At 40.8% G+C, this 17,154-nt stretch overlaps 1 protein-coding gene across 1 annotated transcript in view; it reads right to left on the bottom strand.

The window, feature by feature from the left end:
- The window catches only part of schip1 (schwannomin interacting protein 1), a 196,450-nt gene that overhangs the window by 125,682 nt on the left and 53,614 nt on the right, over positions 1-17,154 (bottom strand). The window contains exons 6-8 of the mRNA XM_071496497.1: positions 9,759-9,823; positions 9,395-9,466; positions 8,797-8,932 (exon numbers count right to left, since the gene is read on the bottom strand). Of these exons, the coding sequence (XP_071352598.1) occupies positions 8,797-8,932; positions 9,395-9,466; positions 9,759-9,823 (273 nt within the window). The remainder of the gene's footprint in view (positions 1-8,796; positions 8,933-9,394; positions 9,467-9,758; positions 9,824-17,154) is intronic.

Raw genomic sequence — 17,154 nt, 5'->3', positions numbered from 1 at the left:
TATACACAGCTGAAGGAGGAACTACTTTATGAATGACAAACTGGAGAGGAGTCGTGAAATCATTTGGGTTATTCTCCCTTCACTGGAATTAATCGTTATCATGGTGGGACAGCTAGCTGGGAAGTGGTCAGTGCTCCATTTCCCAGTTATCCCCGGCTGTGAACATAGACAAATGTGTCCTTTCATGAACACACATATATATGACCTTGCTCTGCAACGCAAACAGCATTCTGTTGTGCTCAACAGTGCAGTATAAACGCGCATGAGAGAAGACTATGAGTGAGTGGTATTCCACTGGTAGCAGGGTTGAAACCTTTATCTCATTTTAGATATCTATGTCTCCATCTCCAGACCCTTCTACACTAATGCACACTGATGTGAGCATCAGCTGTGGCATGCAAGCCACCCATGTCAGGAGTGAAGACACACAGGCATGCACACTAACCTCATTTTGTCATTTTTTAAACATGCCACAGGAATACTGTGGCAGTAAATAACAAAACTTTGCACCGAAATGTGCACATACACATCCACAGCGGTGACTATTTTTAGTGTTTTTTGGTTCATGCGTACCAAGAGCGTAGAATAACAAGCATTCTGGGTGAGTAGGAGTGAGATGTGCGTATTGATATTTGGGTGTGCCACCTTGAGTCCTGGTAAAAGTGAGGGAGCGAGGGCAGAGAGGAGAGAGGATAATGATCCTGCAGATAATGGAAGAGTGGTATCTGGTAAATGAGGCTGGATATGCATAGTGCTGCAGGCCGTTCCTTTGCACTCAGAGTCACACACGCACACACACCCACGCACATCTCACAGCTCTTGAGGTATGCAGTATGTGCAAAATCTTGTTTCATACAAATGAATGGGAATACACTTACCCTTACCTCTTCTCATCCTGTGTGCCCTTATGTGAATGTGTATATGTGTACATGTAAGTGTGTGTGTGTGTGTGAAAACCTGAGTATTAATAAAACATTATCACCACTAGCACCAGATATAGGAAGGCAGCACTTGTTTCACATGGAAAAGAACCAGTTTTTACCCTCACCTCTGCTCAGGAGAGATGTTTCAATGTTCTTTGAATGCACAAACACAAATACAGCAGCAAATCTAATGAGCTAGAGCCAGAGATTTAGTTAAATTTTGGAACTGGGTAGCGCCTAATGTGATAAATGTCATGTTTGGCTCAAAAATGAGATATCTACTGTTTGTGATAAATACCACCAACACCTTTTACATAGAGAAAAAACTAAATCAATAGACGAGATAACTACCAACATGATTGTTGCAGTTGCAAAAGCATGCCAGTTTCATTCACAACAATTTGGCAACTGTATTGTTTGTGTTATCATATAAAGACACAGGGAGGCAGAATGTGTCTTTGGTAACTAAATTCTACCACAAATTGCCAAATGTAACATCCACTATAAGTTCTACATAATTTCACAAGCTAACTGATTAAACTGACAAAAAGCAAAATAAAAGTTTTAAAAAATACTTTCATTTCTTGGTTTGGTGACCTATGTTCCTTCTCTTCATCCCCTTCTCCACTAAGTGTTGTGGAAAAACACTTAATGATTCCACTTAAATCTTACTTTACTGTCTGAATGTGGAGAAATCTAAAGTATAGTTCTTGCTTGTCAGCTTTCATTAGCAAATTGTGTCCTGAGTCCATCAGTGGAATAATCCATTTCTAGTTCAGAAATATTATATGTATACTGTCTTCAGAATAAGAGATGAGGCTTTGCAGTATGTGGTTAATCTAGTCTTGATTACCTCTGCAAAGCCCCAACCAATAGATTCCATAGCAAAGACAATTCATAATTATATCCAGTCTGCTGCTTTTCATATCACCGCTGTCCCCAATCAGACATTAATGATCAATTATGGCCATGTTGCTGGGCGAGCATAGATCAATAAGATAATGTGGTGGTGGTGGTTGTGGGATCGAAGAAGAGAAAGGCTCTCTCGGTATGAGAGAGAGAGAGAGAGAGAGAGAGAGAGAGAGAGAGAGAGAGAGAGAGAAGAAGAAGCATGAAGAAGCATTTAAGCAACATTTTTGCATTTTGCTTTTTTAATGTTATGCACAGTGCATTACAAGGTAATATAACCCCCCCTTCTCTAAGCAGATGTGCACCTTTGCAGAAGTATAATTCCTACCATACATGTTCAGGGTCAATGCTGCAGTTTCCTTCACATCAATAACTGCCCAAAGTGAACAAAGCAGGGTCTGAAAAATAAGTCAAATAAAAATGTGGCTTTTTTTTTTCATTTGCATTTTCCATACCAACAAAAATGTTCTTTCATTTTAGTAAATTTTGAGTGTGAAGGTTTAAACAAAAAAACAAACAACAAAAAAAAAAAACATGAACTGAAGACAAGAGAAATATATTTACTTCAACCAACAGTGTACAACAATAACTCACTCTTCTCCCTTCAGGTTTAACGTAGGTGATGTGCTGTAAGATCACACAATGCCCAATTTATGAGACATATTGTATGTCCTAGCATCACTACTGTCATTGAAGAGCAATGCAGGGAGTAAAATTCTACTTATAGTCCTAAAAAGGTTAGAGGCAGCATTGTTTATAGTGAGCATATTTCATTATCACCATCACGTCTCTGTTTACTGTCTTCATTCCTGCATATTTCAGCAGCACAAATGTAGTTACATGTCAGGCCAGTAAAGCAAGTTGAAACTGAAATTGAAGAAAAGAAAAAAAGAAAAAAGGGAAGGAGGAAATTTATATACAGAAGGCAGGCTGGAAAAACCCAGCAGCTTGTTCACAAGTCTGACGTAATACTGAAACACTTTAATATTTAATTGAAGAGTCATGAAATTAAAAGGCTCAAGGAGCGGAGGCAAAGGACGAAAGATAGAAAAGCGATGTAGTGAGAGAGGGGAGCAGGAGAGAGAGAAAGATAGATAAGCCACTGAAATACAAAACAGCAGCTTACCTCTCTTTTAAAATTACAAATACGTTGATAATGGGTTATTATCTTTGAAAGAGGAGGCCCTTGACTCAAGAGAAAGAGAGTGGGTTGTTTGCTGACTGAGAGTGTCCTCCACACAACAATACCAAGAGTCCCTGCAGTTCCAACTATTTGGAGCAGATTTATAAAAATGTTGCACATCATGCTTTTAAATCCAGAATGATACTGTAGTTTATGTCCAGTAAAGAAGTGGAGGGATATCCTCCAGAATGGAGCTTGGATTTTCTGAGCCAGGGTTTTATTAGACCTGGACAACTCCCTGCCATTTCGCTAGTCTGTCCCAACAAAGCAGAACAGTGACCCCCTGTGGATTTTACTAGATGATACAAATGCAAGATGACGTCACTCTGAAGCTATGGTTTGTAAACAACTGTCCTTCAAACATCTGGATTGCTATAATTCAGATTCCAAAGCAAAATCATATAACTTTTAGAATTGATGGAGAATTTGTGTCAACTGGCTTTTCTAGGAAGTTCATGTATGAAAAAGCAAATGCTCCAGAGTCTGACTAACTGAGACTCAGCGTGCATTTAGTTCCACCCCCATCCTCTGCATCACATTCACACACATGCATCATGTCCAGCATGTCACATGGCTGTAATGTGTATGACACACCTCAGAGAGTGTATGACAGGACATGTCCCAGGTGTTAAAGGGCTCATGTTCAACTTGACACGGCGCTGGCAGGTGATTAGGAGAGAGTCAGACTTCACTGCCCCCCATCAGACATTATTGCACAGAGGCTCCATCTCCATAATACATAATTACAAGAGTCATATGAATGTCCTTCACATGTCTGCAGAGTGGTTGAAGCATTTACAAAGAACCCCAGAGCTGGAGTACAGAGACAGAAAAGGCTAATATAGTTATTTTTAAATATGTTTGGTTGGTTGCAGCCACAAGAGGATTTAAATTCTGTAGCTTACAGATCTAGAGCCAGACTCTCTCCACCTGAAGTGGTGATGGAGTGGTGAGGGGTCACTAATGATTCTGTCAATCAATACCTTGGCTGGTGTGTCAAAGCAGTCCTCTTACATCCTGCCAGGGCTGTCACTCTGCCCGGCCCACCTGAGACACCCTGCACACCCAGCACACCCACACCTGCACTGCCACCATACAGTACATCTTATCTAGGTGAGAGATTGTGACAAAAGGGATTATGTCAATTAAGCCTGCAGCCTACAACAGCAGACCCAGCATCACTCCTGAGGAATAAGAAAGAGTATAAATCCATATGTAAGCTGTCTTTTCAATCAATTTACACCTAATGAATGAAGAAAAATGATTAAACACACGAATTGCATCCATGAGGCTTCAATAAACCTAAGCCAATTCAAGGGAATCCTTAATCGCCTGACCTAGGCTTTTTGTATCGTCCGTGGTATTAAAGTAACAGGATTGTAAAAGCATTGGCTCCAGTTACACCCATCCTCTGGTGACGAAGAGACAGGTGGGGGAATAGCATTAATTTCCGAAGCCTTATGTTGCATTTGCATAATTACCATAAATCATCACAGGGATGTTCTGGTCCACAGTAGAGGAGAAGTGGGAGAGGTTATCGGGAAAAGCCATTGCTTGGAAGGGTGACAGGATGCAATAGATGACTTAATGGCTTGCGTTGTAATCATTAAGGATAATCTTGTGGTTTTTCTGGGGAGTGTTTTCTTTTCTGAAACCAGGGTCTAAGCACAGAGGGTTGTATGCTGTGCAGACTGTGATGCTCTTTGAGGGAAATTTGTGATTTTGAGCAATATAAACAAAAGTGACCTGACAATGACAATGCCTTAGATACATTCTTTTAATATACATTGTGATTTCCTCTTGGTATGAATACTATAAACAAACAAAGTGGCATTGAAGCACTTTACCTTCCAGTGGTTGACTAACTGAAGTTTGGTTGGCTGCCTTTGTCAACCATCAGTGAATGGTACACCATGAGTCTAATGTACAGTAAATACAGCGAGAGGGCATGAGGGCACGTTGAGCCTGAGGGAGAGTCATTTATTCAATAACAATGCTGAGGCCTTAGTATCATAACCATTCTACTGGTATGACACAATATGTGACCTTTCCTGCTTTCTTCCATCTACAGTAATGAAAAGTTGGCTTGTGCAGTGAATAGAAAAGACTGTGTGAGGATTAAAATTATGTGAGTTCAGTGACAGGGCAACAATTTGTACCCTGCATTAGATTAAATGGGTGAAAAAGAATGTGGGGGGTTAAACGCTTTATAGGGCAGGGTCCGTGCAGCCTGTTGGCTCAGTAATCTGCTGAAGCTCTAACGCTTCGTGCGATGACACATTTGAGTCAGTTACGGAAAAGTCAGTGGGTTATTTCAGGTCAGCTCCGAGCAGACCCAGAGGTTAACCCAGAGAAATAGGTAGGGCAATATTGCTGAATGTCTTTATCTCTGTGGAATCAGCTAAAGCTTCATGTACTTGTACTGTCCATAAAGGACAGATGCAGAGTAACTTCATGAAGATTCCCCAGACTTTACCTAACTTCCTTTTTGTCTCTCCTGCCAGGCTTCCATAGTGGTTGCTGCAGCTGCAAGACCTGATAAAGCCAAGAGAACAGGAGGTGGGCGAGGAAGTGATAAAGAGACAGAGACAGAAACAGAGAGCCAGAGTGAGAGAGATGCAGCTCTGAGAGAAGCATAAAGAAGGAGATGAGAAAAAGAGAAAGATATTAAATATGAAAGGGAAAGGAAAAAATAAACTATGACGTGACAGACAGGGGGAGGAGGGGCATGTTAAGAGAGCACTGATGGAGAGGGCCGAGATGGAGAGGCATGACAGCTGGCAGACGGGGAAGGCAGTGCTGCTCTGCTTGGCCCAGTCTCACTGCACCTTAGCAGGCCAGATGGACTACACTGCCCGTGTGCCCTTCACCAGCCAACACACATACACACATATTCATGCACACAACACATGCATGTTTTGTGCAAGCCTGTAATGTAGAATTACCCTAGTTGAATTGACATGGCAATATACAATAAGTTATGACTCACTTGTATGCACCCAGGTTGGATATTTGTAAAATTATGAGGTGTGGATATACTTTAAGGGAAATAATTACCTAAACAAAACTCAAAAACAAGCAAAAGTAACCATTTTTGTGTCCTGTATCCTTTTCACACAATCAAATACACACAGTAGGTAACACATGACTAGAGTTATATTACTTTTGAGGTCTTGAGGTTCTTGCTTTTTCGTAAATGTCAACATGTGTATTTGGCACAACAGCTCCAATCACTCCCCAAGTACAGCAAAAAAAAAACAAATAAAAAAAACCCCACTGTGATACAGGGTCTCCCTCTAGTGTTAAAACTCAGCAACTGCATCATAGATCGTAAATCAGCACCCAAGGCAGTGAACAGCTCCCAAACCCAAAAGGCAGACTGCCAGTAAGCTGAGACACAAGACAGGAAACTGGACCTGAAATCCAGAATTAAAGCAACAACAAAAACAAACATCTTGTGCACGTTTAGATCTTCTCTGGATGTTTGTTTTTTTTTTCTTCTCATCTCTCAAGTAATTTAGAAAGAAAAACATTCAGCCAGTTGCCAAACAGTGTTGATTGATGTCTGGTTATAAAAAGACATCTATCATCTAGACAGTCTGAAATTGAAGCTGCAGTGGTCTGTGTGTCCATGTGCCTGTGTCTGTGAGTGTGCTCACTCTCCTTTGTGTTTGTGCATGTGTGTGTTCTTGTAGGTGGTCGGGAGGTGGGGGGGGTTGACACGGTACAGTATTATGAAACAATAAAATTTAGACAGCTGATTTATATCTGGGCATAAAAGCCAGAGTTTTGTTAGGTTCCTCTTTAATGAAACCTATAATTTCTGCCTCCCTCTATGGTGTTGCTATGGAGCAGAGGGATCGATCATAAAGAGAGATATCCTGCTCTATTTTGCAGGATTGCCATGGCAATGAGTAAGCCAAATTACAGTGTGAAAGATCATTTACACAGTTAAGAGTCGCATGTCAACTATATCTCAGTCACACACACACTGCTGAGAACATTACACTCATTCCCTTTGAAAACGCTTGATAAAAAAACTGCTCGCTTTGGAATAGAAACACAAAGATCTGGTTTGACATACACTATACACACACAAGGGTGGTCATGCACGCACACACACACACATGCAGGCAGGTTTTGTCAAAGACTGATGTTATAGGCACAAAGGTTACAAATTCAATCACTTTAGAGATGACTTCAACATCACCGGGTCTCAGGAAAATATGACTCCAAGCTTTGTGCGTGTCTGCATGTGTGCATGCATCCATGAATGTATAGACCCTGGTGCAGATTGAAAATGTTTCGCTGGGTCGACAGAAATGAAACTGTTAAAAATTCAAACAGGGTGGAGCTGTCACATCGAGCAAAAAAACATTATTGCAAAGAAAGAACAATCAAATAAAGTGAGAAAAGGGGGCAGAAGGAGTAAGTGCGTGAAGGAAGACAGAGTAAAGATATTCAAACAGATTTTATGTGGACTGTTGCTATCAATCAGGTAAAAAAAAAAAAAAAGCTATGAAATCATATTAGAAGGGAAGCTGAGCCTCTCTTTCTCAAAGAGGGGAGTATATCTACAGTATCAGCACATTCAACCGGTGAACCAACATCTGTTTTTCATCTTCCTTTCCTCTCTGCCACTCTCCTCTATCTCCCTTGACCTTTGGGTCTCATTGCACACTGCACGCACACACACACACACACACACACACACACACACACACACACACACACACACGTTCTCTTTCTCTCAGTGATGATCATCTGCCCTTGTCAGCAGGTCTAAGTCACTGAGCTAAGCATTTCCTGGCTATCCCAAAGGATATCAAACACATCCAATGTTTACTGTGTGTGTGTGTGTGTGTGTGTGTGTCTGTGTGTGTCTGTGTGTGTGTGTCTGTATAAACTTAGAATGCTTGATGACTTTATCCACAGCCTTCTTGGCCTGAATACTGACCATCAGCAGCTTCATGTGCTATTACAGCCTGACTGAGAGCCTTCATTTACTCGTGTCTCACCCTTCTGAATTCTCTTCACTAATAACCCATCTGGCCCCTTTTATCCACAGGAATCTAAATCAAACTGTCTTCTTCACTGTAAAAGCTTTTCTCTGAAGTGATTGAGTGGACAAGTACCACCTAAGTGTGCTCATACATACAACTCTTCCAGCTGTCTCTGAGATTTAACCTGCCTGTTGACTTCAGGCTCAGAGATTAGTGGAGAAGTGTACACACACTTGCTATTCGGCCAGAAGGCTGCAGTCGATGTCAGTATAGAATTGTAATGACCAGAACAGACGCACCAGAGAAAATCCTGGGGATTTACTGCGGTCTGGTTAAATGAAGGGAAGATGTGCTAAATGAGAAAGGCTGTTCCACTGATTTCAATTCTCAGTGCGCTGTTGCTGTGAGAGAGAGTGTGTGTGTCAGACCAAATCCTTGTATATTTACTCTCTGCTGGTTGTGAGTATGCACTCTGAAGAAATTAGCCGGGAGATACTGCCCTCTTCTGGACAGGAATGAGACCATATGCACTGTCCCATGTTTGACACATAAGGAAGCACAAAACCCTGTGCACACAAACCGTTTTTGAAACAGGTGAAGCACAAATTTTAAAAATCACTGCAACAGTCAACATGTGTCCATCAGTGGTCTTATCTATTCAATTGTCTGAGCAATGAATATCCTCGCACACACAGGTCCCTTCAATACCGTCAGTCACAGCATTTCCGAATGCTTTGATTTTGTAATGAAGTGTATATTTGACATAGCCATGACTTACTGGGGTGCTGCCATCTGACAGGGTTGTCATGCTGATTGACATGCTCATCTTGTCAGAGGAAGAGAGGGAGGGCGGGGAGGGGCTCCTCTTCTCCACTTCCTGTCTCTGGAGGAAGTCACGCCAGGCTCGCTGAATACTGAATAATGTATGTATTGATGAAGGGACAATAAACACAGGAACAGATTTTGCAAATATAATGTATAATGTTAACATTAAGGTAGGTCAATTTACTTCAGAATTAGTCAAGAGGTGAATTTTATTTCAAATACAGAATGTTCTTACAATCAGTTTGTGACCCTTTAAAATGAAGCTATGTGTACTGTGATAAAGTTACAGTATAAACATCTCCAGAAAGAGTGATTTTCCATTATAATCCTCAGACCATTTCATATTTGTCACTTCAGAAGAGGAAAGGTTACATTGGCAACATATGAATGTCATTTTATGAGTGATCTTGAATTACTAAACTTGGAGAAAGGATAAAAAGAAATACACAAATAAAGTATCTAGAGATGTAGTCTTCTATTTCATATTGTATGTAATCAGAATTAAAGTCTATAATTACTTCTTTTTAGCCAGAGATAAAAGATATACTCACATCAACACCTTGTTCTCAAAGGGCGGCATGTTGATATTGATGTTGTTATCTAGGTCCATGGTCAGATGATTACTGAGCCAGGAGAAAAGGAAAGTATGTAGGGGACATTCAGAGGACACACAAACACACAAACACACACACATATGTATATATATATAAAGGTCCAATCCCAGTCAGGGTTATCAGTAATTAAACAGCCAAGGCTTGGTCCCATCTGCAGGGAAATGGGCTTTTACAACAGCACAAGAGCAGGCTGCTCATTCTGCCTCTGTGTTGTGTTTATTTTGTGTGTGTGTGTGTGTGTGTGTGTGTGTGTGTGTGTTTGTGTGTGTGTGTGTGTGCCCACACAAATATGTAAACCCACCTCTGCAGCTGGAAACCTCCATCATGAACATGCTTGAAGCCAGTCTGGAGGCTCTTCAGCTGCTCCTGTGTGAGAGAGGCAGTAGGGGGGGCAAACAGAGGGACAAAGTGAGAGAAATAAGAAAGCAGCTGATATCTGGAATAAGTGGCTCTGATGCAGACCAAGCAGGAACCTATGGGGCTGAAAAATGAAGCCAACACGGAAGTGCCAAAAACTGCAGTTTCTCAAATGGCCACTCAAGGTTGGTTCCACAAGCAAGTCAATCACCATTGACTCCCATGTTAAAATGCCCAAATTTACAGCAGAAATAAACATGTTTACAGCCTGGTACAAAAAACTGTTTTGGTCTCTATAGCTAATTTCTTCCTTCATGACAACTGTATGGGGGGTGAATTTGTATTTAACTCACCAGTTTAAATTTTTATTAAGGCTGAAATTTCTGCATGAATGAGGGTGTGACACTTTGCGTGACAGGTGGGTGAGTGCATGCTCACTACAAACCGCCATGCACTGAACTCTCAGCTCCACACATGCCCCACCTCTTTGCCCATTTTGGGACTAGCTGCGAATTGTGGAGTCAGGCACTGCCAAGATGGCGATGGCAGAGCAGCCCACTCTGAGCTTCAAAACTGCTCTTCAGAAACCTATGGCTAACGTCACAGAGACTACGACTATCTTTATGTACAGTCTATGGTGCAGACACAGGGAGAAGCTTTTGCAGAAAAAAGGAAATCCCTGCAGTGTATGTGTGTGTGCAAATAGGAGTGAATGTTTGTCAGATGTGAGATCATTGTGCTGAACTCAGGGACCCCTACAGCAAGTGGTTTGACAGCATTTTGGCTCAGTTTGGTGTTTTCTTGTGAAGTTAGTGAAGTAAGCTTTGGAAAAACTCGGACAAATTGCTGCCTCGGCGTTTTCCAGGCATTTGGCCCAGAAGCACAGAGCAAGTCAAAGAGAGGAGTCAAACAAAGAGAGACAGGGAAGGCAGAGAAGATACAGCAGGACATAATTCATGAACCATGGCACAGGTGTTGTACAGATGTAAAGATGTGGCAGGCATATTCAAGATTAGAGCGATGAAACTTTACACTTTCATTTAAATGACTTTTAACGCCGTTCTCCGCTCCTCGCCTGCTGCTCTCCTCCCCTCAGCTCCATCCTCGTGCTTTAATAGTGCTGTGTAATGAGGACAGGCCTGCCTCTACATAATTGAGCAGACTAATTCAATTACAAGGGAGCAACAAAGTTTAAGTGGAGCAGTTCTTCCTGATGAGCCAAGAGGGTCACATCAGGGTACTGAGCAGCTACCAGCTACACATTGTGTATTCGTCTGCGTGTGTGTGTACGTGTGTGTTTACAGTGAAACAGCAAAATTTCACTTTTATTTGACTTTTTGTTTGATTGTCCCATTACTGCGTAATGAAGTATGCATGAACGATATACTGCATCTCTTTGATGGCAAATTGGCCCATAATGAAATTCACAGTAAGAAATATATTACATGGTTAATATTGATTATATAGCTATATATATGCTTTCCCCTTAATAACTATGAAAAGCTCTCAGAAGGAAGTCTCTTCAAGTGTAACTAAGCACATATAAATATATATATGCATCTAATTTAAACAGTGGCTTGCTGAATTTTCAGTTAAACACAACATCACACCAGCATCATTTCTTTTTTGATAAAAAGGTCCATCTTGTTTGGCTGTTAGCCCATTTTCACCGTGGCAGTCAGTGTTTTTTTCCTCATTACTCTGCCTCCCAGAAGGAACAAGCAGCTCATTAGACAGAATCAAGGACTTTGACTAGTGATCAATGATTGCTTCAAGGAGCTGTTTTTCATCTCTGTCTGTTTGTCTTTCCCTCTCAACTTCTCTCTGATAAAAAGAGGATCTGTGAAAGCATAACTGTGGCTCTACTGTGAATTCTGTACAACCCACACCCCCCCGAACTTTCTTCTGCTTTGAGAGTCAATGTCACCTCAGCTTTTCCAAATCCGCCCTAATGCTATCCTAGACAGATAGCTGTCTCTCTTTTATACAGTCCTCTCACTCTCGCACATACACATTCAATCAGACACTTTTAAACAGACTCTAAAAGGCGCCATTTGGGAATTTTGAGACAGACAGAAGCAAGGCAGAGACGATGAAAAGAAAGAGCAAGAGTAAAAGGAATAGAGAAAGAAGAATGAACTTAAAAGACACTAAAATAACTTGAAGTCAGAGAGGTGCAGAAGAAAGTCTTGGGTAGTGAGACAGACAACAGACAGAGAAAGGCGCAAGTGACAATGATAGAGAGATAAGCCAGGTATAAACAAAGGGAGGAGATGTGTATGTCTGTGTGTGTGTGTTTGATCGTGAGATTCTGGGTAATAGAGTTGCTGGAAGACTGAATGAGCCGATCATTTCAATTTCCCCTTAGAGTTACTGATAACCCTGTCACAGGTCTGGCAAGACAAGATATAAGCCCACCTCAGAAACAAAAACACGCTTTCAAGTAGGCACATGCACACACAAAAAGTCTACACATTTGCACATGGACAAACATGTGTGTATCAGCGCTTTAAATCCCGCAGCACCTGCACATATTCATGCACGCTTCAGCATGACCTCACACAAACAGCAACATTTACTGTACAGCCTGTAATAACTGTAATAACTTATCAGACAAGTTAGATCACACAATGACAATGTTAGAGTTGATTGTAATGAACTAGTAACAGCATACAAAAACATTTCTTTGTAATGCATGTCAGTACTTTTTCAGGCACAGACATATTATTGCAAATCCAGTAAATTTGAGTAAAAACAGCATGTTGAGATGAGAGATGAGACAGACACTACAACTTCTCACTAAATCTGAATAATTATCTGTTGACATTTGTGCTGTCATTGTGTTTTCTGAGGTAAATAATTTGGATCAAATGGATGGCAATTTCTCTTTTGGTGCAACCTCCAAAGGGGAATATGTCGATTCCATTAAAACATCTAATTATTTTGTTATGGGTCAGATTTGGCCCACAGCTGACTTTTTTGCTGACTCCCGTTACAAAGTATGGAGGGTATGTCCAATATTTCACTTCACAAATAGCCTTTAAGACTTAATGTTGTAACATGTGTATCTGTGCATGTGTGTATCTGAGCATGTATATGTGCTTGCAAACCAGAGGCTCCAACAGTGATATCCAGAGCCCATTATTCACCACTTAAACAAAACTTTGACTTCTGCAGGACATTTACAATGGTATTAATACAGGGTTGACTTCAAAATCTATAGCAGTATACGTGCAGTCACTGAATATCAAACTAAGGGCAGTAAGTCTGTTGTTAAGAGCACTGAATTTGGTCCAATTGAAAAGCCTTTTCTTCAGCTATCCACACCTGTATCCTTTTATCCCTGCCTCAGTGGAAAACCCCATCCAATGCCTGGAGTAGGAATACCAAAAAAAGTACTGGAACATAAACCAGAGGTTTGCATAATTTAGAGAGAGTCGACAGAAAATCTATAGTCATTTTGGGCTTTGGCAGTACCAAGCAGGCTTGTATCGATTGGTGTATGTATATGTGTGTGTGTGTGTGTGTGTGTGTGACTGTGTACGTGCGTGCAAGTATGTGTTTTGGTGGATTTATGAGAGTCAGGCAGATCAGAGAGAGGAAGAGAGAGAGATCCAGATTGAGAAGGGACCTTGAACCCACAGGACGCCATCCAACAACAGAGGAAATACAGACCACGAGCCTTCTTCACCCCCTCTCTGTCTCTACCTCTTTCCTCCCTAAACATTGTGTCTCTTTAACTAGTTGGGAGGGCTTTCTTATTATCTAAGGGAAAAAAGCAGCAGTAGGTCAGGTGCAAGGTTAGAGGGCCGGCAGGTCTTGTAAGAAAGACCACCAGGCTCCTGGCTGCTGCCCTCGAACCCATGGAAAAGGTTTCCACTACTATCCAGTAGCGGTCCAGGCTTATTGGCATATCACTAGGGACTGTTTAAATAATATCCAAAATATGCCCTTTCAGCAAACTTAAAAGGTATTTTTAGGCAACCCTCAAATGACTGGATGTATTAAAGAGCCTTTGTCACTTTAGATCTGAGGACTGTACACGCATCGACACCCCTACTGTCTCCCTTTCTTACAGCTGCATGTCAAACAATTAAGGATAATAAGGAATGATTCATCTTCAAAGCCCTCAGTGACATTTTAAATTATTCACAAAAAAACAGTCTTTACCACTTAATATAATGTTTTATTTATACTAAACGTATAAATACAACTATATCTTTTCCTCTAGTGGAAAAATCATCTATGCTGCTCCAGTGAATTTTTTTATACATGTATATATAATCCATGAAATGATTTTATTCTTTTTTACTGATAGCTGAACACATGGGCATTAAGAATAAGCTTGACAGGACTGTTGGTAAGCAGGACATAGCCTAGTTTAGGGATATTTACAACAAGCATGTCTTGGGGGGGGGGGGACATGAGCTCTTGCCTTTAGGCCACAGCTATAGATCACCTGCTCTGGGGACAAAACCACTCTTTGTATATATTGTATTACTATTGATACACTGAAAATGGAATAGCTCATGTACATTAACAGCTGCCCTCTCTGCCTTTCATCTGCACCATGTGCTGACACATTTCAGATATAATCTTATGGTTTTTATACTGTTTATCGTTTTAATATTGTTTTTAACAGTGTGACTGTTTTCACCAAGTTTATTGTCTTATAGTTGTGTGTGGTGTGTCCCTGCTGTCTCCTTCTCTCGTTAATATAATGCTTTAAAACCAGCCTGCACATCACATTTTCTATAATGGGACTATAAAGAATGTCCTAACCTGACTTGACTTGAAAGAAGAAAAAGACTATAAAGGAAAAAGACAATATGTTTTTATTAGAGATATTTTTGGTGTTTTTTTTTTTTTTTATAGATAAAAACGCCAGCTTGACCATTCATCAACTCAGTAAGTGTTTAATAGGAGTTTTACCGAAACAATATTCACTTTTTTGTCTTTTTTTCTTTGTCAGATGTAGCATTTTGAATGCAGATTCATAAATTAATAGATAGAAGGTGACTACAGTAGATGATGTTCAGGTCACATACTGATCTCATCTACATTGACGTCATGTGTCTTGCTTTGAGCATATTAGTGATGCAAGGTGGCGAGATGATGCAAAGCCTTTCTAACAGGATGATCAAGTCTGGAGACTCATCTGGCTTGTGAAGGAAGGTTAAAGGTTCATACAACAAGAAAAAAAGCTGTGTTATGGGGGAGAGACAACAGAGGAGACGGAGAAAGGAGGGGTGGAGTGATTGACGCTCTGAGAGGTTAGATACCTCAGCTGTAGGGGACAAAGGGCAGGGGAAAGATAAAGACACAGCACTTTGCAGAGACAGAAAGTGATTCGGCTGAGAGTCAGCGAGGGAGTCAAAAAAAAAAAGAGAAAGAGAGAGAATATGAAAGTAGGTTCATCGTTGGCAGTGAGAAGAAGGGATATGGAGGTGAAAGCACAAGCCTGTGGGCTCTGAAGAAATTAAACTGGACCAATGCCAGCCACCCAGAGAAACACAGAAAAGAGAGAAATGGCCTGCCTGGGAAATGGCCTTCATCGCTCCTGTACATGGGGTGTAAATCTGTCCCTTGCACCTCCAACTGATTCACACACACATATTAACACTCACACACATGATTTAAATAGCTCTCCTGCTCCTCTAAATGCCCCCTTAACTCAGTTCAGGGGACAGAGTGACAGACAAAGAGAGGAGACAAATGCACACACATACACACACCTAAAGAGCCTATAAAAACACAGAGTCATAATCCATATATCTCATTGCTTCACTACATTTTAAACTGTGGCTCTTCTAAGGTCACTGTCTCCTCCTTGTCTTCCTTCAATATAAGATTCACTGCATATTCTGATGTTCTTCCACTTCTTTGTGTCTTCTACTTCTTTTCTCTCATGTCTTCTTGATTGTCTTGCACAGTCTCTCAGTCTGGGTTGGTTTCCCTCTTCAATACTTGATGAGCTTCCTGATGTGAAGTGCTGGCAACAGCTTCCTGGTCGTCACTCTGTCGTCCTCCAGCACTGTAGAACATTGGCCAGCTGTGTTTGTTTTCCTGATGAACTCAATTAACTCTGGTACACGATCTCCAGAAAGATGCACACATAGACATTTATATAGTACACACACACATGCACGCACGCTGGCATGCACACACACACAGTATAAACCAAAAATTAACCACATAATTGTAGCTAGACCAACAAAAGCAACAACGTACAAAGTCATACTATACATCAAATAAGACAGAGGAAGAGACTGCTGTGAAATCAAAATGATAAAAATCAGCAGAGGGAAAAATAAAATTACATAAATTGTGAATAAAAACCAGCAGATTAAAAAATTTGTTTGCTGCTAAAAATGAAAGGTAAACACAGCTCTGTGTTAAGCCTTTATAATGTTCTTTCTGTAATGGCTTGAAATCACACAGAGCAGATATTGCTGGTTTAAAAAAGCTTACAGTGTATGCATAAATGGTGTTATATGTGTGTATATATCATACATCAACACATCCATGCATAATAAAATCTAATATGTGTAGTGTGAGTACTGCACATTTGCACACATATCTATTCTATGCAACCATGAACAATAATATATAATACCTTTTTGCAGTGGTGGAGGAAGTATTCAAATCTTTTACTGAGAGTCGCAATACACATTGTAAAAATGTGAAGGTCCTGCACTGGAAATGTTGCTTTATAGTATGGTCAGTAGTAACTGGTCAAAGTGGATCTAATATTATCCATTTACACTGGGCAGTGAATTTATTACAGTAAATGACTGTAAATAACTATATATATATATATATATATATATATATCTCCCTCCCTCTGAACTGTAGTAAAGGAGGAGGATATGGAATAAAACAGAAATAATATACAGTACAATAATGGAGTACAATGCAAGTGCTATAAGTCTGTAGTGACGTACAGTGCTTGAGGAAATGTACTTACATCTCACAGTTGCCTTTTTGTTCAGTGTCCAGAGCTAACAATGACCAGGTATTCCTAACCTAATAACGGCATTACCTTGAGGCTTGGGAGTTATTCCACTCACTTTTCAGCCAAAAATCTGTCATGACCTGGTCCTCCACTGATAGTAACCTAACTGCTTTAAACACCATCATACCATCTGCCATACTACATACACCCCCTCCCTCTCTCTCTCACACAGGCTATCCAGAGGACTTGGAGGCAGGCTCTATCAGTCAAGCCTCCCTTGGGTCCTTTGGCCCAGCCAGCCACCCGCCGCCATCTCTGCCATCACACTCACATCCTCATCGCTCTCCTCTGCCACGGGGACACAGAACCTGTCAGTACACTGTGT

Source organism: Trachinotus anak, unplaced genomic scaffold (assembly GCF_046630095.1).
Source record: "Trachinotus anak isolate AG129_WGS33_773 ecotype Australia unplaced genomic scaffold, CSIRO_AGI_Tana_v1 ptg000014l, whole genome shotgun sequence".
Lineage (NCBI taxonomy): Eukaryota > Metazoa > Chordata > Actinopteri > Carangiformes > Carangidae > Trachinotus > Trachinotus anak.
This window is presented reverse-complemented; position numbering and strand designations above follow the sequence as displayed.